At 41.4% G+C, this 27,452-nt stretch overlaps 1 protein-coding gene across 2 annotated transcripts; it reads right to left on the bottom strand.

Moving 5' to 3' along the window:
* Positions 1-320: 320 nt before the first annotated feature.
* Positions 321-22,590, bottom strand: LOC109986083 (collagen alpha-1(II) chain-like). 2 transcript variants are annotated; one of them, XM_020636630.2, is made up of 54 exons: positions 22,289-22,590; positions 20,247-20,453; positions 19,051-19,067; positions 18,866-18,898; positions 18,082-18,114; positions 17,890-17,943; positions 17,382-17,474; positions 16,689-16,766; positions 16,076-16,120; positions 15,877-15,930; positions 15,596-15,649; positions 15,290-15,343; positions 15,109-15,162; positions 14,922-14,975; positions 14,772-14,816; positions 14,575-14,628; positions 14,369-14,413; positions 14,218-14,271; positions 13,833-13,931; positions 13,686-13,730; positions 13,478-13,576; positions 13,315-13,368; positions 13,115-13,222; positions 12,952-13,005; positions 12,711-12,809; positions 12,530-12,583; positions 11,890-11,988; positions 11,592-11,645; positions 11,435-11,488; positions 11,269-11,322; positions 11,009-11,062; positions 10,005-10,049; positions 9,685-9,783; positions 8,976-9,083; positions 8,802-8,855; positions 8,618-8,671; positions 8,437-8,490; positions 7,780-7,833; positions 7,574-7,681; positions 7,399-7,452; positions 6,654-6,707; positions 6,384-6,545; positions 6,123-6,230; positions 5,734-5,841; positions 5,569-5,622; positions 4,589-4,696; positions 4,446-4,499; positions 4,211-4,318; positions 4,047-4,100; positions 3,385-3,492; positions 2,996-3,284; positions 2,265-2,452; positions 1,919-2,161; positions 321-1,814 (listed from the first exon to the last, which is right to left on the bottom strand). In XM_020636630.2, exons 1-54 carry the CDS (start codon positions 22,380-22,382, stop codon positions 1,668-1,670), a joined length of 4,464 nt encoding a protein of 1,487 aa, XP_020492286.1. In that variant the 5' UTR covers positions 22,383-22,590; the 3' UTR covers positions 321-1,667. The 2 variants fall into 2 exon arrangements, with proteins under 2 accessions (XP_020492286.1, XP_065817748.1); XM_065961676.1 differs by lacking the exon at positions 20,247-20,453.
* Positions 22,591-27,452: the final 4,862 nt, after the last annotated feature.

Genomic DNA, 27,452 nt, shown 5'->3' with positions numbered 1-27,452 from the left:
ATGTTCTTTATTTATGTCTAATAGATCAGACAAACAGGAGGCCACTACAGCCAGCCCCACCCTGAAACCGCAGAATGAATACAGTACTTTTGTTCCTGTAGCAAAGACACACTTGCATCCCAGTCTTAAGCTTTCACACACTCACCCACACACACACACAGACTATGCACTCACAGTCGAGAGTAACTGACCTCATGAAATACAAGAGTAACAAATGAAATGAAAGAAAATCGTAACGGGTTCTGTTGAAAGAAGAAATACGTTCCCAAGGCATTTCTGTTTTTATTCAAAACTCAATTAAAAATCCACTTCAGTCTTACTTCGGTTTTCCTTTTATTTTCCAATTTACATCAATTAGAAGTGTAACAAAATAAAAACAAAAATGATCATAATAAAATTAGTTCAAAAAATGTACACGCCCTCACACACACACAGACAACCCACCCTGATTGATTTTAAGCATCCGTCTTTGGAGTCCTACGTTCAGCTTTGGGGGTACTTGACTTTAGAGGAGGCCACCAAGCAACCCACTGTCTCCCCTGTCTTAACCCGACTGCACCCCTCCTGCAGGGTGGAGTGTGAGCGTGTGGTGTGAGGCTAGTGGGAATTAGGGTTGGGATGGGGAGAGTTTGGTGGAAACTGAATTACAGAACTCATAGCACCTTCTGAAGAGAGATCAACCCAAAGCACAGACAGCCCCAGATCCACCAGAAAGCAAAACTCTGGCCTGCTCAGATTTTAACTCAACATTTTTCACTTTGTTTGTCAGCGTGAGGTAGCATTACACAATCTGGATGACTACGATAACAAGAAGCAAAATTAATTTCATTCAAATTCTTCAAAGCTAATTTTTGTATGAGAGCTGGGCCTTCCTGTGATGGGCAGTCAAGGGGTACAGGACATCGAAACGCACATCCCAAATGTAACCTCACTTTCCAAAAAGTGTTGGTGTGCATATAGACACATGTACACACATAATGTGGAAATATATATATAAAACCATCTGGTTGTTTATAAACACAGACTTTTACAACAACAGAACCAAGGATTTATAATACACAGTAAGGTAAGGTTTTGCTCAGGCTCATGATGGACAGGCCTGGAGCACCTGGATTTGATTTTAGAATATTTTTGTTTATCTGATTCAAAACGTCGTATTTGTGTGTCAGGAGGGAAACAGGGAGGGAGGTGGAGTAGGACCGGGACAGAGGCTGTGCGGCTATTCTGTAGTGGAAATAAGGGGGGGGGGGCTTGTTTTACTTACAAAGTGAACCCGTCCAGTCCTACCTCAACTCTGCCCATTCAGGTTAGACAATAAATAAGTGACATCAAGTCATGTTTCTATTCTCCATAACTTGTTCGCTTGGTGCCTCTTCCTCCTGGCTCGGACTCATTCCCGTCAACGTCGGGCCATGGGAAACATGACTGGATCTCAGGAAGCGGGTTGACAGAGAATGCTGGTGTGGTGTACAGATATTGCCGGTGCCCTTCAGTGCTAACATCCAGGGAATAAGACTTGGAGAGCACTTCATTGTGAGAGAAAAAGTATCAATTTTCTTTTCTAATTTCCAGTCTTCTTTATTGTGGAAGTTTGTGTGTGTGTAGTGTTTCATGGTTGAGTTTATTTATTTCCTGTGTTTTTTGGGGGGCCATTGTGATATTCCACTTTACAAGAAGCAGACAGCGCCTACATCCACTCCGAACTCCTGATCCGCTCCTCCGATGTCCATAGGAGCAAAGTCCACGATTGGCAGACGGGAGGTTTTCTGTGTTTTGTACTGGAAGACAGTCTTGCCCCACCGGCCTGTGTGTTTCTGTAGGTTAGGATCAGAGAAATGCATTAACCACAGCCCTTTAAATACAACAACCAAACACAACTCTTAATCATTGATAATTATTTTTTTCTTTTGCAGCTCACCTTGCAGCCATCCTCGGACACGCTGTATGTGAAGCGACTGTTGCCCTCTGCACGGATCTCGACGTCGTTGGAGCCTTGCAGCAGCACAGCCTTCTTCAGGTTGCCTGTTGCCTGGTCCATGTAGGCAACACTGTTCTTGCAGTGGTAAGTGATGTTCTGGGATGCTTCAGTGGACAGAAGCCTCAAGAAGGTCAGCTGGACACTGGCAGCGTTGGCTGCAGGGCCATCCTCAGCATAGCTAAACTGTACAATCAAAAAAGAGGATGGGGGATTTTATTAGCAACTTCCAAGCGTCAACATCATGCTGTTAATGATCGCTGTGTTTCTTTTGTCAAAGTGTACTCACGTGGAATCCTCCATTCATGGTCTCTCCAAACCAGACATGCTTGCGGTCCTTGCTCTTGCTGGTCCACCAGTTCTTCTGTGGTACCTTGGCGATGCTCGGGTAGACGCAGGTCTCTCCAGTCTCCATGTTGCAGAAGACCTTGATGGCATCAACTGTGCTGCCAATGTTGGGATCAACCCAGTAGTCACCTGTAGGGGGACGAGCGAAGGGGATAAAACATGTTTAACTGAATGCATGTTCAGCAAATGTTGTTTTCATTTTTAGAAGGCAAGCTCATTTGAATATGTTGAGCAAGTTGTATGTGACCCATTGTGGGGGTGAACCACTCCTAAAACATGTGCATGCGTACTTCAGGTAAGGACATTGAGGTATCTGGTTTTGCTGTATTACTTTAAGGATAAGAAAACGCTCATCTTGTTCACATGATGAACTTGGTGCAGAGACTTTATAAAGGTTTTCTACCTTCTGTCCTTGGCATCAAGTAAATAACATTTGAGATGACCTCTTTCACAACCAATCATTAAATGGATAGAGAAAGGTACACATTAAAGAGGGCTGCCTGTCTAATTATGTCACAGAGTGTTGCACAGAGTGATGAGGCAGCCATCTTTGTTCTGCTGTATATATATAGTATACAGTATACAGCACAGTATATGATTTACACGGCCTAGAGGTCTTTTATTTAATTCCCTTCTTATGTTTTTTAAATATTTATTGTTACTCGTACGTACCGCTCTTCCACTCAGGGTGGCACAGTTTCAGGTCTCTGCAGGAGCGAGCGGGGTTCTTCTGGCTGCCATCGGGACTGCGCAGGTTCTCAATCTGGCTGTTCAGGGACTTGAGTGTGGAATCCACCTCCACGTCGTGCTGTCTCAGGGAGCTGGAGGCCTCATCAGCCCTCATGTACCTCAGAGGATCTGGGGACTTCTCAGTCTGGCCCAGACCGGCGAAGGCAGACATGTCGATGCCAGGGCCAGGGGGACCAGGAGGGCCAGGGGGTCCGGCGTTACCAGGAGGACCCTGAAGGAGGAGGGAAGTAAGAAATGGATAAGGGGGGGGTTGTTCAGTCAGGCAGGGAAAAACATTTTAAGGCATTATGGTGGTTTTAGATTGTACATACAGCAGGACCAGATTCTCCAGAACGTCCACGAGGTCCAGGGGGTCCGATAGGGCCAGGCGTTCCGTTAGATCCGTCTTTGCCAGCAGGTCCATTTGGTCCAGGTGGTCCCTATGGAGAGTAAATGTAAATGTATTTACCGAACGTTTATGTTTAATTTAAAATGTAGAACTACATTTTCAGATCCATCAACAAACAAAATTATCTGATAGAGAAATTCAAATATGCAAGCTTTTTCTCTCCATTGCCTCACCTACAGACCCTTTGCCTTAATATGCATGAAGATTTCTGTTTGGTGACATTTCCCTCCATTTTTCTTATCATGCACAGTGCTCAGCTAATCTAGAAAAGATATGAAAGCCCATTTCCCATCTCAGCAGGAGTGGTTTCACAAATCATAGTCCCTCCTGTCAGTCTGCCTCTCTTCCTTGCAGAGGGTAATTACAAAACGCCTCAGCTGCCCATCTTATCTCAGCAGTGGGTAATTAAAGAACGTGGCCTTTCCCGTCCCCATCTACGTCAGGTGAATGGAGAATTACAGGAAGACTAACCCGTGCCCTTCATTACCATCACAAATCCTGGATATTAAAGCTGCCGGATATAAATGTAAAAATGATTCCCTTTTCTTCTCTTTCACTCTCTTTTCACCTGCTTGGTTTTCTCACCTTAGCTCCGCTTGGTCCAGCAGGTCCAGAAGATCCGCTATCTCCAGCGGGACCCTGTAGGAACCAGAATTACAGATCAGAGGTAGAACTGACAGGTGACGGGAATATAAGATGAATGATGGTACAGCAGAGGTGAGCTCAGAGCTAAGTTTTGGGTTACTTACAGGAGATCCAGGAAGACCCTGCAGACCAGTGAAGCCACGGTGACCCTTCTGTCCCCTCTCTCCAGTCTCGCCAGCCTCTCCCTTGTCTCCACGTGGTCCTTGGGGTCCCTGGATTAAAGGTTTAACATGTATTAGAATGCATGGCTGCACATGAGTAGCACTTTTAATAACTTGAATCTAATTAAAATCTAAAAAACTTAATGATATTCTTGCAGTTTGAGATAGCGATACTTACAGCCATTCCTCTGGCGCCAGCAGGTCCAGATGGTCCTGCAGGTCCTTGAGCTCCCTAAAGACAGAAAGATGGAGTGAGTGCTTCTTTGTGTTACCGCTGAAAAACCAGTGCACACAAATGTGCCTTTTTCCTTTGATACTCACAGACTCTCCTCTGTCTCCCTGCTTTCCAAGGGGTCCAACAGGCCCGGGGGCTCCAGGGGCACCAGGAGCTCCAGGGGCGCCAGCAGGACCAGTGTTACCACGCTCTCCCTACAAGTGAACACAAGATGATTAGTGAGGATAAGAACAGTTTCTGGAAACTAGCTTTTTGTCAAACATTAAAAATCAATGTGCAGGAAAATGATTTAGAAAACATATTTTCAATTCAATATATGAAAGAGTACTCTGCATTTGCTTTTATTTCTGTATCAAATACAGACAAGAGGATGTTAGGTAACACGGGGTAGTTTATCAGGTGTCTTTAACTTTGATGAACATGGATCTAAATGCTACTCTTGTCAATAAAGAGGAAGAAAAATCTTTAATTTATATGTAAACAGTGGACAACAGGCTTTTAATCGTGATCCTGTTAGGTATCAAAGAGACCAGGAACAGTCAGGATAAGGAGCAATAACGTTCACAGGGCGAGAAACTGAGTTGTCATGTGACCAGATCCAGAGAAAAACTGACCAGCGTAAGCTTGGGATATCTAAAGCTGTTCAAATAATGATCTTGTTAAGTTTTCAATGACATTTCAAACGCTTTAACTGATCATGAGTAGTGGAATGTGGGAGACTAACACTTACTCATTACAGATACTTATCAGCAAGTATCACTTTGTATCAGTTCATATGCCTTTAACAGTAAATCTGTATTACCTGTATGTTTTATGTTTTATGTTGCCAAAAAACAAAAAACAGACATAAAGATCCATGTGGTCACCACACAGATCCAAATTAAATATCTGTTTCTTTGCGCACTGCATCATTTTAACGGTATCTAAAGGCGGGTCACATCCCTCTTTCCCCTCTACATTTGTGCCCTCATGTCTTGTAAAACATATGAAAGTTTTGCCTTATAAGCAGCCATTTCCTGACAGGTTTCAGTACTAATACTGTTAAAATGATGCTTAAGTCTCTCACCTTGACTCCAGTGGATCCATCTCTACCAGGAGGTCCATCTGATCCAGGGGTGCCCTGAGATACAGAAACATATTTTATTTGAACTCATTTTCTACAGCTGGCCAACAAGGTGGGAAGGTCCTGGTGCTCCTGGTGCTGTTATTTTAAAAATTGTGTTGTTCTGACCTCTCTTCCAGTCTCTCCAGCAGGTCCACTAAGTCCGGGGGGTCCCACAGGTCCAGGGGGTCCACGGTCACCAGTAGAACCAGATGCTCCTTGTTTACCAGGTTCTCCCTAAAGACAGATGAAAATGTAATTATTACAATTCAGAGGCTTCTTTTACTGTGAAATGACAGAATATATTTTGCTTATCAAGAAGAATCACTTCTTAGAGTAACGTTTTCCTCAAAGATTCTTTAACTCACAAGAGTTTATCTATCTTAGTTAAACGCAGAGTAAGATGGCGGTCTACCTAACATAAGTGTGTGTCTTTGGTAAAACATTTTTAGATATTTATCTGCTTCCATGGAGTCTAAAAAAGGCTCAAATCATACATTATTAAACACAGCACTTACAGAAGGTCCAGGGAGACCGGCGAAGCCTCTCTCTCCACGCTGACCAGGCAAACCAACAATACCACGAGATCCAGCTAGACCCATAGGACCTGAAGGCCCATCAACACCCTAAAGAGTCAGGAAAAAGAACACTTAACCTTTAATCATATGGTCTTTAATCGATTTACCAGTGAAATAGGTGCAATATGAGTAAATATCAAGTTAAATCAGCATGTGACTGAGGTGGACTTCAGTGACTTGTAGGTTCAAAATCAAACTCACAGGTGGTCCATCCTCTCCGGGCTCTCCCTTCTCTCCTTGTATGCCAGCAAGTCCACGAAGCCCGGCGTCTCCTTGTCTTCCTGGAGGACCAGCATCACCACGAGCACCCTTTGGCCCATCTTTACCAGAACCACCAGCAGGGCCAGCAGCACCAGGGTTACCCTGCGATGGAAAGAGGAATATGTTCAAAAGGTAAGAAGAAATACATTCATACATTTTCAAAAATCACCCAGGATCACATCAACAAATGAATTTAATACTAAAACTCACATTAGGACCAGGAGATCCAACTCTGCCAGCAGCACCAGGGAAACCAGTAGCACCCTGCCAAAGACACCAAGAGTTCAATAAACATAGCCGACATGTTGAACTGTGTGATATATCTATTATACCAATAACTAACTCAATTAATACTGAAGGTGTTTTAGGGTGTTATAGAATATCCAGTATTCAGCAAATATGAATTATTGATCTCCTTTCAAGCTGTCTGGTTTAAGGCCTTCATTCTCCTGTTGCTGTTTTAAATACACTAAAGGCAAGACACATATGAACTTAAATGCTTTTATTAAGTCTGCAAACAGACTGTAAGCTAATGTGCTATCTGAAAGAATAGTGTTGAACCTTACATGCCTTTTAAACAGAAGGAAACCTGACATGTAACAACTCCTTGTATTGTGCATGTCGGCCCACTGATGTCAGACTTAGTTTTTTGTAACGCCTTTGCACACTTTACAATGTTGAGCTTTGTATGGGTAGAGGTAGAGGATTTCTAGTACCTCTTCAGCGTCCAAGCTCACTTTTATAAATCAAGGGGGTTATCTTTATCCATAAATGTTCGCAGTTTAAAGGAGCAATATGCAATACGTAGCGATTAAAATGGGTACTGCAATCCAAATTCAAAACATTAGAGAGAGCTGTCTCCCCCCTCAGTGATATATACTAGTTTATGAATGTGATTTTTATGTGATGAATTGTGTGAAATTCATTAATCTTATTAAAAAAAAAAGGAACTTACAGGAGCTCCCTGAGCACCACGGGCTCCTTTAGGTCCAGACACACCAGTGGGTCCCTGAAAAAGAGAAGCAACATTAATTAATTCATCATTTTGGAAACATACTAGAGTGACTTCAAAGACTGTATATATCCATGACTGTGACTTTAGTTCCCAGGACTTTATTTTGAGTACCCACCACAGGTCCAGGAGCTCCGGATGGTCCCTGAGGTCCATGAGCACCACCTTCTCCCTTCTGTCCAGCCTCACCGAGCTCTCCCTTAGCACCAGGCTGACCATCTGCACCCTGGATGTTTCCAAACAAAAAGGAGCATTAAGAGAATGTCACTGAATTCTAAGCAGGTGTCAGTTGAACTACATGTGTCGTGGATATACTATACTTACAGGAGGTCCGGCAAAACCAGCGGGTCCAGGAGGTCCGCCCTCACCACGGTCACCCTGCAAGAGGACAGAAGAGATTTAGGGATTAGGGCAAGTACTGGGTGAGACACTGATGTTGTTTTTTTTCAGGCCCCGAAGTGTTAACCCCATACAATAAAAAGAAACTGAATTGGAACAAATTGATTTCAAATGAAAGAGGGGATGATAAAATAGACGAACAAGATATAAAATAATTGAGATATCAGAGGAATGGTCCAGTCAAAATGTAGTGTAGAGCTATCCTGTCATCCTCCTGTTCTCCCTGCATTAGGACACTAATACTCATGCTACAGATAGCCTTTGAGTGGTAGAAGGTTTTCATATTCAAACCTTGTCTGATAACCATCAAATCTATGTCATCATCTTTACCTCTCCCTGTATAAGTAACTAGTCTAAGACATTTTCTTATAGTTAAAATGCATCTTACCAATACCTACATATAGTCATTTTAATGCTACCATTTTTTAGCAACAGCATCATGCTCTGTCAAGGACAAAGGATCCTACAAAACACTTAATTGTCTTTACATTCAATTTTCTACCAAGTTGTAAAACCAGCTGTAAGAAAACAAATAAAACATTCATTAAAAAAAACAACTAAAAACAAAAAAAGGGGACTTACTGGAGCACCACGAGCACCAGAAGCACCAGTAGGGCCACTGGGTCCGGTCTCACCCTAGTTTGGAGAAAAGCAGTCAGTCAAACCACAAAACCAAAGTATGAATATTTTAATACAAACACAAATCTGTTCAGTGTCAGACTCAGCTGACAACATCCTCCTCTCTGAAGTAAAGGATTCTTACTTTAGCACCGTTGGGTCCAGATGGGCCGGGAGGACCAATAGGACCGGTCAAACCCTGAGAAAAGAAATGGAGAGATACAATGTGAGAAACAGGATATAGAAAACAGAGTTTGGGTGTAACTGAATGTATTTTTTTCTGTCAGAAATCTTCACTGTGACAGACACAGGATTTGTTCTGAACTCACTCTAGAACCGTCCTTTCCAGAAGCTCCCTCAGGTCCTTTCTGTCCGTTGTCACCCTGTTGAACAAAGAGGACGGCTGTATTTTAACCATACATGGAACCACAAGGCCTCCGGTCATGACATTATCTGTGTTTAGTGTGCCATGAATTTTTACTACAAAAGAATCTGTTACTCACTCTGTCTCCCTTTGGTCCTGGGATACCACCAGCTCCTCTCTCTCCTGGCATTCCCTGCAGGCCTGGGGGTCCCTGAGACCCAGCAGAACCAGCTGGTCCAATGGCTCCCTGAATTTGAATCAAAAAGGATCTTGTTATTAAAACTGTGTTTTGTCTGCTTAAGAATTAGAGAAGATTAATAAACCTCAAATGTATGTAACGTAAATATAAAGCCACAGTCAGCAGCCTGTTAGCCTAGCTTAGCACAAAGACTTGAAAATGAGGGAAACAGCTAGCCAACATAACTCTGTCTGCTCACATAACTAGAGCTCACTGGTTGACAAATAATATAGAAGAAACACAGAATAACTCAAGGAGTAGTATCTCTTTAAACTATAAAATAGAATGAGTTTTAGTGTCATTTAGTGCACATTGAAATTTGCAGTGCTACTCTAAAACAAATACGTTCAGCTGCAAGCACATGAAGATATTGCATTCTGTGTAACCTACAGGGTTATTGGACATCTGTATAGTAATGCACATTACAGTGATGGAAGTAGTGCATGTTATGTATTAAGTAATAATGTCAATGAAAATGTGATTCTTCTGGGCGTAGATTTATGGTCAGCATCTTTCAGGCTCCACATTCACACATGGTAAAAGTTTAAAACTCCTGCGAACATGAGAATCCAAACACAATATACTGTATGTGTGAAAGACTTTCACCGACCTTGGGTCCATCAGTTCCAGGTGTTCCTGGAAGTCCACGAGGTCCCTGTAGACCCTGAGCTCCAGCACCACCCCTCTCACCGGGGAAACCACGCTCACCCTGTTAGGAGACAAGAGGACACCCGATCAAAAAGAGAAACTAAAGTTTCCTGAAGTTCTTCAGTTCTATGATGTAAGTATATCTGAAAGCAAACCATATATAAATACCAAACATGTATGACTCAAATTGAACATCATTAGAGGACCTTTATAACCAGCTATGTATGTATTAGTCTTAGCAGGGAAACTGAGCATCAATAACATGAAACCATGGTAACTCACTCTTGGCCCAACAGCACCAGGAGCTCCACCCTCTCCAGAAACACCCTGCAGAGAGAAAAGATAAAGCAGTGTTATTTCTGTGTTGAAGGTAATAACATACATCTACACTTTACACAGTTGAGCTCTCATCATTACTCAAAAATCATATATACATCTGAAAACTTTGATCCAGAATGTTTCTTCACAGAGGAAGTCATTACATCTGTCGTGAAGAGAGATGCTGTAACAGATCTTCACTGAAGAAGGATCCTTATTATGTGCAGGAAAATGGTTTTATTTCCATCCTTTAGTATGCTGTTCTGTCTTAAACAGTAGGGAATGTTGTCATAGATTGTCTTCAAAGAGCTTTGTGGAAATTCATTGAATGAGCAGATTTATGTGACAAAGATAGTTTAGCCACAGCGCCGAGATCCGGAGTTGAAACCAGCGGCCAATGTGTTGAGGACTGTAGTCAACTGCTGCAACTATGAATCACAGCCTTACATCTATTGTCATAATTCCCAATATTAAAGTGAATCTAAGAGCTGCTCAACTTCAACTTCTTCAAGTAACATCATCAGTTCTCCTCATTTCATTATCATTATGGTTGCTAATGTTAACATTAGACTGCTCAGTCTATTATCATACTTAACTGTGCTAATACTACACATACTTTTACCATTATTACTGGTATTGTAGCTATAAATCTTTTCTATTCATTGGAGTTCCATCCCTCTCTTTCTGCATCTCCCTCTATTCCCTCACAACTGTTCCAGCAGATAGCAGTTCAACATGAGTCTGGTTCTGCTCGAGGTTTCTTACTCTTAAAGGCAGTTTTGTTTCGTTTTTACTTTGCTTAAGAGTAAGCATAATAAGGTCAGAAATATCATCACTTGCTATGTAGTTGGTACTACTGTGTACTAGCTTTAGGTAACGTGTAATTCGTAGACAGAGGGGTGAAGAGGTTTGTCAACAACACTGAAGCTAAGGTTGAAACAAATCTCAAGTAACAAGTAAACACTCACCTGGTCTCCTGGTTTTCCAGCCTCTCCTGGGGAACCAGATGGTCCAGGCAGACCCTGTTCAACAGGAGCAAAGGGATTAATTACATGATACCTGTGAAAATAGATGCTGCTGTTTTCTTGTAGTGATGGCTCTGCGATTGTAGTCCGTCAAACAATGTACACTGTCGTTTGTACTCATTTTGAAAATGGTTAAGCTCTGGAGTTGGTGATGTTGTTATTTATTTTACTTTATTTTGGGTTTAATGAGAAAATTAACTCACCTGGAAGCCAGAAGGTCCGGGCTGTCCTTGCTCTCCTCTCTCTCCAGCAGGTCCCTATAATACAAATCAAACACAGGGGATCAGTGAAGAACACAAGCGACTGTAAACTCTGTAAACTATTACAGTATGACATATCTCACAGCATTAATTACACAGAAATACTCACAGCAGGGCCGGAAGGTCCAGCAGCACCAGTCTCACCATCTTTTCCGGACAGACCCTGTTCAGAGAAGAGTGTTCAAGTTAGGAAAAGAGATCTGGAGACAGGAAATGATGAATCCATTTTTGAGTTTTTAAAGAGGCGTGTCAGAAAATGTACTTACTCTCAGACCAGGAGGACCTACAAGACCCTTCTCTCCTGGCTTTCCAGATTCACCCTTTAGAAGAGAAATGACAGTGAATGACCTTTTGAGTTTTTACCTTATGGTGGTTCAGGATAAAAGATGGTCATATTTAAACAATAGTGATATTTGGCTAGTTAAATACTGTACAGCTGATTTTCTTTACGACTTTGTATGATATATTCAGTCTGTGCGTTGCAAGGTTTTTAGCATTTTCCTGTGTGGGATAGCAAAGACACCCTAAGAGTTCCTTACTTAATAAACAATAATACAAACGTACATTAGCTCCCTTTGGTCCAGGGAATCCCATCACTCCAGGCTGTCCACGGGCTCCCTGAGGACCAGGTGGGCCGGGGCGACCGTCCTCACCACCGGCACCCTGTCAATGACACACGGTAAAAAATAAGAACTCTACAGAAAGCTACAGATAACACTTATCATTATATGAACATGTGCATGGACATTGTGGTGCTATGTCTTAGCAGAATCAGAATGTAATTTATTGGCCAAGTATGTACAGTAGGCGCATACAATAACTTTGTTTAATGTTTTGCATCACTCTCAATGTTCAGACAAACAAATTGACATAGCTACTTTAAAGAGGGACAAGTTAGACGAAGGTAGCACAAACCTAAACTACCAATCCAGGATACATTGGATACAGAAAGTTTGAATATACTGTATATTAAAACACAACAACAACATTTGTAGACAGATAACAATAGTGCAGTAGTGATAGTAAGACTATTTTACTAGAATGTAAATTTAAGTTCATGTGTATTGAGCATACACTTAGCACAAGCTAACTATAACAAATCAAACTGTGCATGTCCTGAACTACTACCAGTTACTAGGAGCACTTTTCCCTTAGAAAACACACTGCAGCTTCACAAAGCTTTAAGGGCTAATATTGTACTCACAGAAGCTCCAACTTTGCCTTGAGGACCAGCATCTCCGGGACGACCAGTAAGACCCTAAGAAAGGCACACACATTTGGAGACTCTCAGTTAACATGAAGCCAAATGAGCCATTTCAGGTTGTAAGTTAGAAACACTGTCAGACTCTTTCTAGGGCAGTTATAAGTAAAGATGTAGGACTCACTCTGGCTCCGGGGAGGCCAGACTCTCCTGTGCGTCCAGGGTCTCCAGTAGCACCTTTAGGCCCAGAAGCACCAGGAACACCACGGTCACCGGGGGCACCCTGCAGAAGGTAAGATGAAAGAGGTCAGCCTTAAACATCAGTCAGTTATATTTCAGTCTGGTAGAAACATAACAGCTGGTTTTATGACAATAACATGCTGGAGTTGGTTCTGACTGAAACTGAACTTTTATACAGGACTCACCTTAGCACCAGCAAGACCATCCTGACCTGGGAAACCACGGTTACCAGGTGCTCCCTGGAAAGAATTGAAAAGTGATAAATGTGATTAGATTGTGCATATTATAACAAAAGTCATTCAAATGTTTGCATTTTCACAGATATTACTGTAAATCCTGATTACTTACTCTCTCTCCTGGAGGTCCAAGTGGTCCAGCGGATCCAGGCTCTCCTCTGCCTCCTCTCTTTCCTTCCTCTCCAGCAGGGCCAGGGGCACCTTGAGGACCAGAAGGTCCCTAACAAATAAAAAGAAATGTAAGATATGTTTCAACTTTTTCATGGTATATATGGTAAGTTATCACTTATTAAGTCAAAGTAATCTACTCACAAGCTCTCCCTTGGGTCCAGCTTCACCTTTGAATCCAGGAAGACCAGGGTCACCCTGAACATGGCGAGAGAGAAGAAAAGAAGAGAGAAGAGTCAGAACCACAAATATTCATTTAAAGTGTTTTTTGTTGCACAGAGTTTACAATTATTTCTGAGTGACTTACAGACTGTCCCTTTGGCCCCAAAGGTCCTGTAGCTCCCTGAGGTCCAGGTGGGCCACGGGGGCCTGGGAATCCAGGAGCGCCAGCAATACCAGAAGCACCCTTCAAGTAAGAAAGACACAACAGAAAATGAAAATGAAGTAAACAGTAATATTATGAAATATAAAGAAATACAAGCCGTTGGAAGGCTTTAAAACCATGATTGACTCACAGCTGATCCTTTAGATCCAGGAATACCATCAGTACCAGGGTTACCCTATAAAGAGGAGGGAGGGAGAGTCAGTGCATCATACTGGGAGACAAAAAACCCTGAGTAAGAATGGTTCAGCTGAATGAGGATGAGTGATGACAAACGAACCGATGCTCCAGAAGGTCCGGGAGATCCTGGGGTTCCAGCCTCTCCACGGGGTCCCTGTTGTCCTTCAGATCCACGGGCTCCAGTAGGACCAGCTTCTCCCTGCCAGAAGACAACACATTTGTCAATAACAGGTGAGGAAAAAGTTCTATTTAATTGACCTGTAAATCCAACACATATAGATGGGATAAAATATGTCTCTGTTTAGATGCAATTCATGCAATCACTTTTTTATTCTAGTATCAGGCATATTGGAGTTTATCAGGATATATTTTCATGCAACCAAACTGAACAAAATACCAGTTGCTAGAAACTACTTCAGGAAGAACCTATTGATTTAAAGGTAAAACTGAGGATGCTTTATAATGGTGAGCTGATTTAAACAAACCTTGGCTCCTGGAGATCCTGGGAAACCGGGAGCTCCAGCAGGACCAACAGGCCCCTGTATACAGAAGAAGAAGCGGCAGGTTAGGGTACATCTCTTCTAAATTCTAAAAGCAATAATTAGTTGGATACTAAGTGGAAACTGTGGTACATACAGGAGGACCAGCAGGGCCAGGCAAACCATCATTTCCACGGGCACCCTGAAGAGTGAAAAGGCAGCACAGTCAGAGGTGTACACCATAATGAAGAGACAATGAAGTAATGAATTTCTTAATGATTCAACGTTATGATAAACAAATACAGCAAACTGTAATCATATGGATGGTCAGAGGATTGAAGGGGAAGTGAGTTTGTTACTCACTGCAGATCCAGCAGCTCCGGGACGTCCCCTCTCACCAGGCAGACCGCGTGGGCCCTATGACAAAAGATGCAATTATGTAAGTCTATCTCGATAATAGCTTTGATTGTTCATCTTCTCTATAATCTCATTGTGCTACTATTCCATACTAGGATAACCAAGATGTCTATGGCAGACCCAATAAAGCGCTGGAAACTCACCATGGGTCCAGGGGCTCCGTTTTCTCCACCAGCACCAGACTCACCCTGACGGGAACAGAAATCAAAATGATTAAAAGAAGTAACTGGAGCAACCGCATGACAATGGAATATTTTTTATATTAACACAAAAGGTATTTGTGGTGGTCTTACCTTGGCTCCAGCAGCGCCAGTTTCTCCCTTAGCTCCATCCAAACCAGAATGACCCTACAAAGAAACAGGACAGTGTTCATGAGGACAAAGACGCCCTTTCAGTCCTTAGATGTACTGAATGAGAAGTTACATTTATATGAATACATATCACTTATTTATATCCAACATGACAGGTGGAAACACTTACTCTGTGTCCTTTGATTCCAGGAAGACCAGGAGTTCCAGGGAATCCACGAGCTCCCTGAAATACAAACCCAAAACGTTTGCACGAGGAATACTGAACTCATTTCTGTTGACTTCTCTTATCGTCTACGTGTGGTGAAATCCAGGAGTAAACAAAAGATAAAAATCTCTTTTCGTATGCTCACCTGAGGCCCTGCAGGTCCACGCTCACCAGCTTTTCCAGGTTTGCCAGCATCACCCTTAAAAAAAGCAGACAGTGGAACTATCAATTAAGAAACTGAATGGTTGTGCTGAAAGGACTCAGTGTGCACTGCCCTTTACTGTGGTGGAAAAATATGTATGCTGCTTGTGTTCTGTGAAGTCATCATTTTTACCAGTTTTGTTAAGAGATAGACAGTGCCCCCTGGTGGTGCATATGGTTATGAGTATAGGGAGTTTATTTTTTTTTTACAGATATGGATTTTTAATGAAGATTAAACCTTGACACTTACATCACTTCCAGGTTTTCCAGAAGGTCCAGATGGTCCTCTGGGTCCCAGCGCACCCTGTTATGAGAACAGCAAAAGTAAATTATACTACACAATGCTACACAATATAAACGCTGCGTAATCTGTTGCTGTGATTACACATTTGGATAGCTTCACCTCAGTACGCATATGATACTTTTAGTAATCAGTATGTATTTCTGTAGAAGCTGTCATAAGTCCTAAACATAACAACTTATTTTGACTGGTACAATCTTAATTGGACTGATGCATTCTGGGATACTCACAGCTGGACCAGGCTCTCCAGCCTCACCAGGGGCACCTTGGAAACCCTGTGGCCCCTAAAGATGCAAACAACAGAAAATAAGTATAAAGGATTTTTTTTTTTTAACATATCAACATTTTTTTTCTTTGTATTTCAAGACCAGTGGCTTGGTTATTCTGATGAATCACATGATAATATGGAAAAGGATTGAATATACTTACAGGAGCTCCAGAAGGTCCAGGTGGACCACGAGGACCCATGGGACCCTGCGAGACGACCACAAGATGTAAGTACACAATTAAGTTTCTAATACCCCACAGGGTGACACACTACTAAAATAAGTAACTTAAATAAAAACATTCAACCTAATGAGGGTGATTAAAACCCAAAAAACAAACTCCCCCTCGGGCTCAGAAGATTTAAGAAAAATATATCTTTAAGGTTTTTAATGTTGATATCAACTGACGGTCCTGCAAGAACTTTGTAAAATCTTTGACTTGGGATTTCCCAACTATACCTAATTCAGAAAAAAAAGATTTCTTAAGGCAAATGTAGGTCGTACTCTTTTTAAGAAGTGTAGAGTCAGCAAGAATGAAGTACAATTCTTATATTGTAAAAAAGTCAGCTGACATTTTTGTTGTGTTGGAGTGTGACTACTAGACCACAGGGTGGCAGCATTGCAAACTTCTTTTATTGTTACTACCTGTTCTGGGCAGCATCTCTGAGACAAGCGAGATGTCAGTGAAGAAGTCTTATCATTTTGTAAAGCTAACAGTGAACACATCAGAGATGCTCCCTCTATACAATATACTGACTCTACAGAGCTCTCCTTACCATTGGTCCTTGCATCACTCCCATCTGAGCACCTCCAGACTTCTCATCAAAACCTCCAGCCATCTGAGCAGCAAAGTTCTGAAACAATCAGATCAAATAAATAAAAAACACAGAACAGACAAAGAATGGGAGTCAGCTTATGTCATTTATCCTGTCTGAGCTGCCTGGCCGTTACCCAGAGCTGCAACAAAACAAGATTAACAGAATGACTTACTTAAATTGTTCACATTAAAGAAAACAACAAAAAGATGTCTGCACCTGCACCATGCTAATGTAAACCAATGTTTTCATTCTTTACCACTGTATAAAAGCTTACTGAATTAAATCCATTTGGACAGTAAGTCTCAATCAGTTCTCAATCTGAACAGTTTTATGAACTTACTTTGTAATGGTTTCATGCATGGATCAACTTACATGCTCATTCATTACTTCTGTCCTGAAATTATCTGCTGTGATTTTTACCATCATTTAAACCCAGGATTTGGTGATGGTAAAAAAAACTCATAATGCCCTTAATTTATTTCAAACGTCTTACCATTAGGCCATCTCATCATATTTTTCTTTACCTAAGCATTTCTACCACTATGCACTATAGTAGGTGAACTAGAATAGGAGTATAACAGTGATGTTGGGTCTTAAGTCTGAGTAAGAGAAGTAAGATTTAATGGACTATTGTCTATGCCCTAGACTCACCCCTCCAAGTCCTGGTGGTCCAGGTGGGCCAGCAGGTCCGGGGTTTCCAGGGGTGCCAGGCTCACCATCTCTTCCTCGAGGTCCAATATTTCCCTAGGGAAAAGAGAGAGAGGGTCTTAATCTTAGAATCACCAATCCCCAGGAATACTAAAGATGACTTCAAGTCAGAAACTAGAAAACTGAAAGAGTCATGAGAGCACTTTTCCCATATTTCAATCACAGAACCCAAACACATGCATTAAGATGTTTTCTAAGATTATCTTTGGCCACTCTTGTTTCTTGTTGTAGTTGGTCAATGTAAGCTCTTTCATTTCAGTTGAAATGACACTCTAATATTTAACAGTACAACATTGGATAATTTTCTTAACTGTTTTTGAATGACCAAATCTAGTCAAAGGCCCAAAGCTGAAATCCCACAACAACAACTACATGAGATGATTTCATCTTAACTATTTACTGAGTAGATGGGTGGAATGGTGTTTTTTGGACACCATGTGTTGTCCCTTACCTTATCACCCTTAGCGCCAGCTTCTCCACGTGATCCTTGTACACCTGAGGGGCCCTGCAGAAACACAGATATTTGTCTCATTAATATATCCAATATGCCTAAAACTCCTTATCAAACAGATTACTAATATACTGCACCAATAACCAATAATGCATGATTATCTCGATAATATGAATAAAATGTGATATTTACCATAGGGCCGGGTGGTCCTTTCGGTCCTACAACCTGGACACAGATGAAAAGAAAGGCATTCGTCAGAGTTCTGAGGCTTATTTCATTAATGACTCTTTATAACATGACTAATCTTTCATGTTGTGTCTGGTACAACCAGTTTCTGGAAAACATTCCAACTTTGTAGAAGCAAAAAACACAATGTGATGAGGATTACATTTGACTGGAAAAGTTTTTTACTGAAAACATCACCTCCTCTTAACCTCTGGTTTGGCTGACTTTATTCACCTGACATGTGCACTTGCAGCGATGCTGCTGAGAGGATCTAAGAGGATTTGATCGGGTTCATTATGTCCCAGGAATGCAGGGTTTTCCTCATTTTATAGAAAGTTCAATTAGGGATTAGTGGACATTGTAGTTAGACTCTTATTAGTGAGTATGCCCCTTAAGAAGTGGGAAACTTAGTGAATAACAAAAAGATGGATGTTTTCTCAGGATTTGGGGAGCGAAACATAAAATTCAACAAAAACAAGATAACGAAATTGTGTGCATTGTGAAAGTGATTGTCGTTGGACTGAATCAACATTGTTGGTGATGAAAAGGGACCACACTTCTGTAAATATTCACTCTGAATAGAAACAACAGAGGTTAAAAGCTTTTGTAAGACTAGTTTTTGGTTTTCTAGCTCAGGCCAATATTTGCTTTGTGTATCAAAGTGTTATAAGTTAAAGTTTCCTGTGGAGAAACAGAGTGACTACTGAAGTTAATACTTAAGTATGTTGACCGGCAGAGGATTCATACTTACATCTGCGATATCTCCTGGTTCACCTTTCTGCCCCTAAATGATAAAGGAGATACGAGACGTCAGTGGCCTGAAAGACTTCACGGAGATACAAATGCTCATTGTGACACATTTTAAAGAATGATCTTGATATGGTAACTTGTTGAGCGAGTGAATACCAAATATTTTCCCACAACCCACTGCCTCACCTTGGCACCGATCGTCTCTGATGTTGTAGATGGATGTGTGAAGGTGGAGGGAAGGAAAAAAAAAATAGTAGAAGTGGTTAACATTTGGGACAATTGAGTGTTTTGATTCTTGTCTGTGATTCTTGGGGTAAGGAGACCTGAAAAGAAATTGAATTATGCTAATGTGATCAAATGACATTCACCAAATCCAAAGGCAAAGACCTCATCTAGATCATATTAATGGTGAGGGGTAATTCCAAGAGGGATGAAGCAGAAGCAAGCACCGGGGGATAAAATAAGTACTTAGATATGATCCTTACAGCATAATGTTAAAACAAGCAAAGGTAAACAAAAGTATAAAAGCCGTAGTACTAGCTGGAGTCTAATGGACATTGAAAAGCTCATTTTAAACTTAGATTATTAGACATTTATACCTTTCTTTGAATACTTCTATTTCTGATGGCCTGAGTGATTTCTTTTTTAGCAGGAAGTCTGATCTCAGCAAAGTTGTTTGAGTTTTCACCTTTCCATCCCCTCTTTAACAGCTTGTCTGCATTTGTTAAGAATCAGTCAACTGGTTGTAAATATGATGAATCAGAAGTTCTCTGCAGACAGCACAGGAGTGCAGTGATTCATCCCTTTGACAGGTTTATGTAGGTATTCTTCATGTGATTCCTCACATTAAATGAGAGCTCCCACTCTAAATTCTGTGGAATAACTTAAATTAAGTCAAATAAATAATTGCCTTGAGGCTCATTATGAATGCAGGCTTAATCTTAGTATTGAGTTAAAATAAGCAGAAGTGTTTGACTTGATTTGGAGGAGAACCAGAAGACACATGTCAGAATCCATCCGATTCCTCATGAAGTCAACCTTCATTGAGGATGAGATCATCCTGATTATGTCGCTTATCTGGTTTGCATCCAAATCAAGCATGTCCTGTTCACTTTGGAATAGGGAAACCTCAGGATCTGATTGGAGGAAAATAAATGTATTGACTTAAACTAAAGTCATGAAACTAATGTGCTTCATTGCAGGTAAAGCCATCTACATCTACATCATATCTCAAATCTATTATCAGTGGCTTCTACAGCCAAGATCAGGCAGAACATATAGATCCTGAGGAAGTTCCCGATTCAAAAGTGTCAGCCAGGGGGACATAAATGCAAGCTTAAAGAGTAATTTATTTATGTGAATGTGAATAAATAAATTACAACCAATGGGGGCACTGGCATCAGCAGGGCAGATGGGACAGCACTCTCCAGATGGGATGATAGGGTTGGCACATTCTTTGATCTCCTCGCAGATTATCTCATCACACAGAACTGCTCCGCTGTCGCACACACAGATCTGACACGGCTCGGGCTTCCACACATCCTTATCATTATACTGATCGCCGTCCTGGATGCAGCCGCCTGCCTCCTCTGTGGTGGCCAGCAGGAGGCGCGTGGCAGAGGGGGGAAAGGAGCAATGTGAGAAGACAGGAGGGTTGAGTTAAAGAGAGAATTAGATAGGGAAAGTTATTGGGAGATTAAACAGTGTTGTTGGAGTATTAGGATGAAAGGGGGTCAAGGGGCACGGCAAAGGAAGTAGGAGGAGTAATAGCGGTACGGGGATGAGATGGAGGTGGGGTGTTTAGTGAATAAAGGGGAGGGACATAGAAGAAAGAAGGGGGAAGATAAAAGTTATCTTATATCAAATAAAGGCTCATCCTTAACTGTAGCACCATGGACAGAAACAATGTATTAAAAAAAGCATAATGCAGAAATAAAAAGAGTCTGTTTGTATGACATGGATAAATATGGAGTAAGGGTCCTTACGCTGATGAACAGGTGCACTGGTGCACTGGTACCCACCCAAAATGCACTGGTACAAATCAGTAGCTGTGGAGCACTCAACCGTTTTAAAAGATTTAAAAATAACTTAAAAACCTCAGATTTGTGTATTTTATGGCAGCTTTGAAATGTCAACACCAGTCACAGTTCACAGTTGTGTCTAAAGCCCTGGTTAAAGTATTTCAATTCATTGGCTGAGTATATTTGACCTGCAAGGCCTGCTCTCCTGCTCGTATGAATGAACCCCTCTTACAGGGATACTGTGCCCAATTGACAAGCTGCTGCCTTAAGTAAACACAAGGTCCTTTCTAAATTTCTCCATCTGGACCCCATAGCTGTGTCAAGGGCCAGTGCAAACACATTGGGGAAATAAGAAAGGGTGATTTGTTTAATGCACACAGTTTAGGGCTGCACCTTCTAACTGCTGCTGTTTGTTTTTTAAGCAGATTTGTGAAAGCGATACTTAGCACGTACATGTTACAAAGCCGCTTAGAACCGGATCTGGAATGAGTTTAGCTACTTAGAAACTAAAATCTGTGCTTTCTGCTTCACCACTGTTTTTTTGTTACAATTTGTTGGTTTGTTCTAAGAGCTGATTAATGCTTTAATAGAGAGGGAATCTGAGGCAGCAAACATAGAGCAATTAGGAGCAACTTTCTAAAAATACAACTATACGTCCATCATCTGTTGACTCCCTGCTGTGCACTCTGCCCCTTGTTCTACTCTTGTCTTGCTACCCTTTGAGCCTGCTAGTCTGGGGTCAAGTCCTGTCTGACCCTGTCACGTCACACCAAGAAAATCCTGAAACTGCTTCTGGCTAAACCCTGTGTTTGAGCCTAAAAAAAAAAAAAACTCTTACACTCATAGCTCACTCACCTTTTAAGATTCTTATTTGTATTACAAGCTTTTCTGGGACTAAATGGTAAAAATAGAAGACATCTAAAGCCATTTCTGGCATCAATATCCTGCGTTAGACACGTCAATATAAACAAAGAGCAGAAGGAAAGGCTGAGCTGCAGGACCCAGGTGAGGACAAACAGACACTTGTTCACCTGGTCCTCCATCCCACACAGATGTGCCTTGACAGCCTCATAAATCCTACAGAATGAAATTATTATTTTTTTACTTGTAAAGACTACTAATGGCCTGCTTAACATAAAACACTTTGCTGAATCAAAAAACAATTAACAACTTCAATGTTAAGGCATGTGATGTAGCAGAGAAGCTGAATCCCAGCCCATCACAGGTGTACTCTTCATTCGACTTGACACAACAACCAATTGATTTGTTTTCCATTGTCCTCCTGAAACTTCAGGTAGAGAAGATTTCAAAAGCAACAGAAGGACAGCAAATTTACCAGAGTAACAGTCCACATTATTTTGGTAAGGAAAAAAGTAACATTCAAGAAAAAGTGTGCAACTTACGGTCATCCTCTTCTTGGCATCTGACCACGGATAGTAAAACAACTTGGGATGCTACAAGTAGCAGAACAGTCCTTGAGTCCACAAAGCTGAACATGTCTAAATATTAGACATGCAGTAGCTAGGGTGAGAAGTGAAGAGATGGACGAGACCAGGCTTTTCAGTCAGTGGTGTGTTAAGTGTGAGATCCCAGAGACTTATGGCACCATGCAGTCAAACTCCTCCAAAATCTAAGTGGAATCCAACGCGGGGCCCCAGCTGGCACTCTGCACCCACCGCGTCAGGGCAAGCACCGCGGTTTTATGTCCACTGTGCCTTGTATGGATCTTCGTATATTCCAAAATACCAGTCCTTCCCCCAGACCCCCTGTCAGGCTGAAACCTGAAACTCATCTCCCTCCCCTCAATCTAGCAGCATTTTTTTTTTTTTTAACTCCAGCCCTCCTTCCTCCTCCCCTGACCTGCTTGGCCTGGCCTGGCCAAGAGATGCACATTCACTTTCACATTAAAAGCAGCTACAAGTGGCAGCACAGAGGTCAAGCTCTGACTTGACCACATGTCACTGAGGATAAAAAAAGAAATCTCAGAGCCGCCTGAAAAAATAACGCATTGAAGAACTTTTGTATATACGTTTCAGAGTCTTTTCTGTGTCACAGTGACCAACACGGGATTGAAAAAATAGCTTTCTTGTGGATTATCCTAAAAATATATCAGTCATTAAAATTAAGGTATACACTGAAGTTCAATCTCTTACAGTGTACATGATGAGGTTGATTAGGTTTTGTTAATTGAGGAATGACCATCTGGAAAGTGACAATCAGACAAACTTCAGCATTGTCTCCATTAAATGATCTAGAATAAAAAAATGTGTTTTAAATTTTTGAGTTATATGTTTTCTTGACCTGTCTCTGCACACCTGGATCAGTATATTTTTGAAAACTTAGATGGAATCGCAAAGTAAACCAAAGTAACAGGTAACCTGATCACTGAACTGAAATGTTTAATAAACACAAATTACGTGTATACTCATCAAATATTGCTTAAATGATTACAGCAAAGCAACGTTGCATTCCTCTCATTGCTCTGTTTTTTTCCATGGCTACAGCGAGGAATCATTTCCTATATGGGACTCCTTCAATATTCCTAGAGAGGATAGATAAAATAGAAGCTTATAAATGCGATGCCACTTTCAGTTGAAACCTTAGCTCATGAGAACCCACAGTGGGTCAGCAGGGTTGTTTGTTTCCGTCTAATCTCTTGGATTATGGATTAATCTGCAGCTCCTTGGGCAACCTGCAAGTTTTGACCTGACCAATCAAGAGTGCAGTTATTTCATGTTCAAATTGCATTGCAGTCAAACTTTCTGAGAGCCTTGTCTGTTTGGACAAAGACCATTATTGGCAAGAGGTTGTGAGTTCCCCTTTAAAGAACAACCCTGCTGTGGTTTGGATTAAAGGACATTTCCCTCAAGATGGATCTAAATTGTTCCTATTCAGGGGTTAGATACTGTCTTTAGGCCTATGTATTCTATATCTGTATATTTGTCCTCACATATACACTAACCTCTTTCAAGGTTTATTTATATTAATAGCAAAATTCCTGACAAAATAGCAAATCTATGCCAATATTAGCTATTGTGAAGCTGAGCCAGAACGGTGATGAAGCGTCTGTGTGATCTTTATCATGTACCTCTCTCTACATAGTCCAGGTGAGTGAGCTTGAAAGGGGGTCTTTGTCATGGGAGAGGCACAGTAATTCCAGGGTCACGACTTCTCGAGAGCCCCCCTCATTCCACATACAGGAAAGAAAGATTTGAACAACCCCTCCTCATTTAAGCATTCATCACGAGGAGTTGTTTGGTGGATTGAAATGATACTACGTTAAACGCAGAAGTTGTCCATAAAAAAAAAGAAAAAAATGGTAGGACAGAAGGTTAATTCTGGTTTCGTAGGATCTTTTGGTTTAAGTTAATGAGGCACCACAACCAGTGTGGATGCTGACGAGTCCACCAACGAAAACATTTCAGGAATTTACCCTGCCAGTTACCCAGCTGAATCAATAATAGGTGGTCTTTAAACAATTAAGAGAGTATACAGTGCCACTAAAAACTGTGTCTAGTTTGCTGTGTCTGGTCAAGTCTTCTAGTTTGCTGTGTTAGGTCAAGTCATTGTTGCTGCATGACGTTAAGCAGTTTTGCTATAAAGAGATTCAATTCAATTCAAGACTAAGAGAAAGCTTGTGTATTACTGATGTTAACATCAGTATGTTATAAAACCTCTTGGAAAAAACACAAGACTCTCCTCTCCTAACACCAACCCAAAACTAACTAGAGAACCAAAGCAGAGCTACCTTCAAATCATACACAATCATTTTAAAAGGGATTTGTGGAAAAGAGTTGATTGAGTTACACCAGAAGCATTTACTCTGAGGAGCAAACAGAAATCACAACCAACCAAATGGGATGTGTAGCATCCTTCAAATTAAATCGAAAAAAAAACAGCTAGAGAACCCAAATAGAGCTACCTTCAAATCATACATTTATGCTTGAATGAAAAGAGATGTATTAAAAAAGAGTTTATTGGGCCTCTTGAGAAGCCTCTACACTGAGGGAAAACAGAAACCAGAACCAAAGGAGACTCTAGATATGACTGCTGCAATTTATAGCATCCTACAAGATCAGAGATGTATAATCGAAATACAACAGCCCAGCTGAGAGCAATCATTCAACATTCATCCTCCATAGTTCTCTTTAAAACCATGTTGCAGTAATGTCAGTGAAAGTAACTTTGACTATAGATCTGTATCAGTGTACAGCAGGAATACTGAATTCACTTCAGCCCCACACATCCTTTTTCTCTGGTGCTCTGACTGTATGCTGCCTTCTGCCGTCTCCCAGCACACACAATAGGCCTCTGTGTGCACGGCCTGCGGAATGCTGCGAGATGGCAGGGCAGTGGGATAGCTGCATGGTGAGGATGGGGGTTGGTGGGTGAGGAAGGGTGTGGAAGCTAGGTGGATGAAGGAGGAGGGGGAGGTTGGTTTGAGGGAAGGGGAAGGGGAAGGGGAAGAGATGGCATGTGACGGACGGAGGGTGGTGATGGAGGGGCTGACCTTTCACAACTGTACGGGTGCACAGAGGCTCCAGGGGTCTAGAAGGTGTCTAGGTTTCGGCACAGTGACCGCAGGGGAGGGGTGGCTTTGGTCCTCTGTGTACACACAAACCAGGGACAGCAGGGTAGTCAGCACCTACAACAGGGAAAGGAGAGGACAGACAGGTCCTGAAGGCTGGCAGAGTCCACAATGTGTAGTGTCCCTCCTTAAAAACTTACTCAGATGTTCAGGCTGTAATTAACAAAAGGGAATCATCAGAGGAGCGTTTTGTTACTGGTGACTACAACACTCACGAAGGGACAGTGTTACTGTAATCAAATGGCTGTTCATGTGGCTCAAAAAAGAGCCAACCTAAGGAATGAAACTATTTAATTAGTAAAAAACAACATTAAAAACACATTCAATTTGTTTAATAATCAACCAAACACGTCTTAATAGCCCCGCTAGCTCCCCCCTGAGGCTTAAATGCCTCTAACATGCATGAAAGAGACATCAGGGCACTGATCTGTAAAACTCTTTTTTAATGAAAAATTCAGAATCAACATGTTTGGCTGCTGGGGACCCTAAAAGCCTGACTCAAGGGCAGCTTCAGAGCAAAGAGCCACTTTCTAATTAAATCATAAAGGCTTTTTGTTTGTTCAATGGCTATTTTAGGACATCCCAGGTCCGTTTGACTTGGCCCGACTTTCAGCAATTTTTGCTCAACTCTATAAGCCTCCAGAGGACACAAGAGGTCTGCATGTCTGCTCAGCTTTTACTGTATCCAGCCGTTATAATATTCATGCACTGATTATAAATGGTGTTGTTCTAATGTTATCATTATGTTATCACGGATAAGTGGGGCAGGAGTTTATAAGGAAACAACAATTTCAGTTTTTTAAGAAAACATGTTATTAGCTTTCACACAAGTTGATATGCTTAAAAAACAATATTCTGTCAGGAATTTATCAATGAAAACTACTAAAATGTTAATTTTTTAAAGCAATGTATCACTTCTTTTCTTGTGGCTCGTGGGGGAGATCAGTATATTTAGATACAAGTAGGGAGAAAGGTTGGGAACCACTGTTCTAGGGCATTGTTTGTCAAAATAGGGTTCTCAACCCCCCCCAGGTATCGCAAGGGGTTGTTAGGGAAACTTAAGAGAAGAGAGAAGGGAAACGGCACAAAAAATAAAAACTGTTTGTGACACTGACATTATAAAACACTGCATATCGGAGTGTATGTTCTCTTTCGATGTGAATATTTCAATGAAGAAAAAAAAACACTAGCATCGAGCAGCCGCTACAGATGATGCAGACTTATCAGAACATTGCTGTATCATAACTTCCTACCTCCTCTGAAAATTAAGAGGAGGTAGGAATTTTATGTGGTGAATCATTGTCAAAATGTTGAGAAGTCACAAGCCCAGCAAGCCTCTGACAATCCTTTGGTAATAACCCAAGTATCTTTCACATAATGTGATCGAGATATAGAGAGATAGATAAAGAGAATGAACACTAGACCTTCTCTCTATTTCTTCTTCTGTTTGTGCGCCATTATGTGTGTCAGGGTCAGTTTGGAGACGAGATGGAATTCCTCTCACTCTGGGTGGCACCAGGATAATTATCCTTTCATTTGAGCAAAGCTTTTAACCATGTAATAATGCACCAATCCATGAACCCTCTACTCAACAGTTTCTATCAAGGAGCCTCTTTTCACCACGTACTGTCCATGCATCTTTTCAAGTTAGAATCATTACGCTGCAGGTAGTCTGCGGTTTTACAGAGATGCAGATTTGATGTGTAACTGAAACTTGAAAATGGGTTAAACGAAGGTGTCTTATGTCCATTGTCCCTGCGGTAATAAAATCATCATTTAACATAAAATGTATGTGGTAGCTTGAGTTGAATGTGTTTCAAAGCCCAGGAGGGGCTTTGGCTGATTTGGAAAAATAAGCATGCATTAATACTGAGAAAACTGAAATGTAATTGCTTTAATGTGGCTCGAACAGGCTGATAATGAGGAGAAGTAATGTGCCCCAGTGTTTCAAATCCCTTTAAAGAAGCATTACTAAATAA

The sequence above is a fragment of the Labrus bergylta genome, chromosome 12 (assembly GCF_963930695.1).
Source record: "Labrus bergylta chromosome 12, fLabBer1.1, whole genome shotgun sequence".
In the NCBI taxonomy this organism is placed as follows: domain Eukaryota; kingdom Metazoa; phylum Chordata; class Actinopteri; order Labriformes; family Labridae; genus Labrus; species Labrus bergylta.
The sequence above is the reverse complement of the archived record's forward strand: the minus strand, read 5'-3'. Positions and strand labels throughout refer to the sequence as shown.

Coding starts and splice junctions, on each gene's coding strand:
- LOC109986083 (XM_020636630.2), bottom strand. CDS start 22,382: ATGTTCAGCTTTGTGGACTCAAGGACTGTTCTGCTACTTGTAGCATCC. Junction 17,944..18,081: donor AAGGACCACCCGGCCCTATG/GTAAATATCACA, acceptor GTGTTTCTGCAG/GGCCCCTCAGGTGTACAAGG. Junction 17,475..17,889: donor CTGGCGCTAAGGGTGATAAG/GTAAGGGACAAC, acceptor TCTTTTCCCTAG/GGAAATATTGGACCTCGAGG.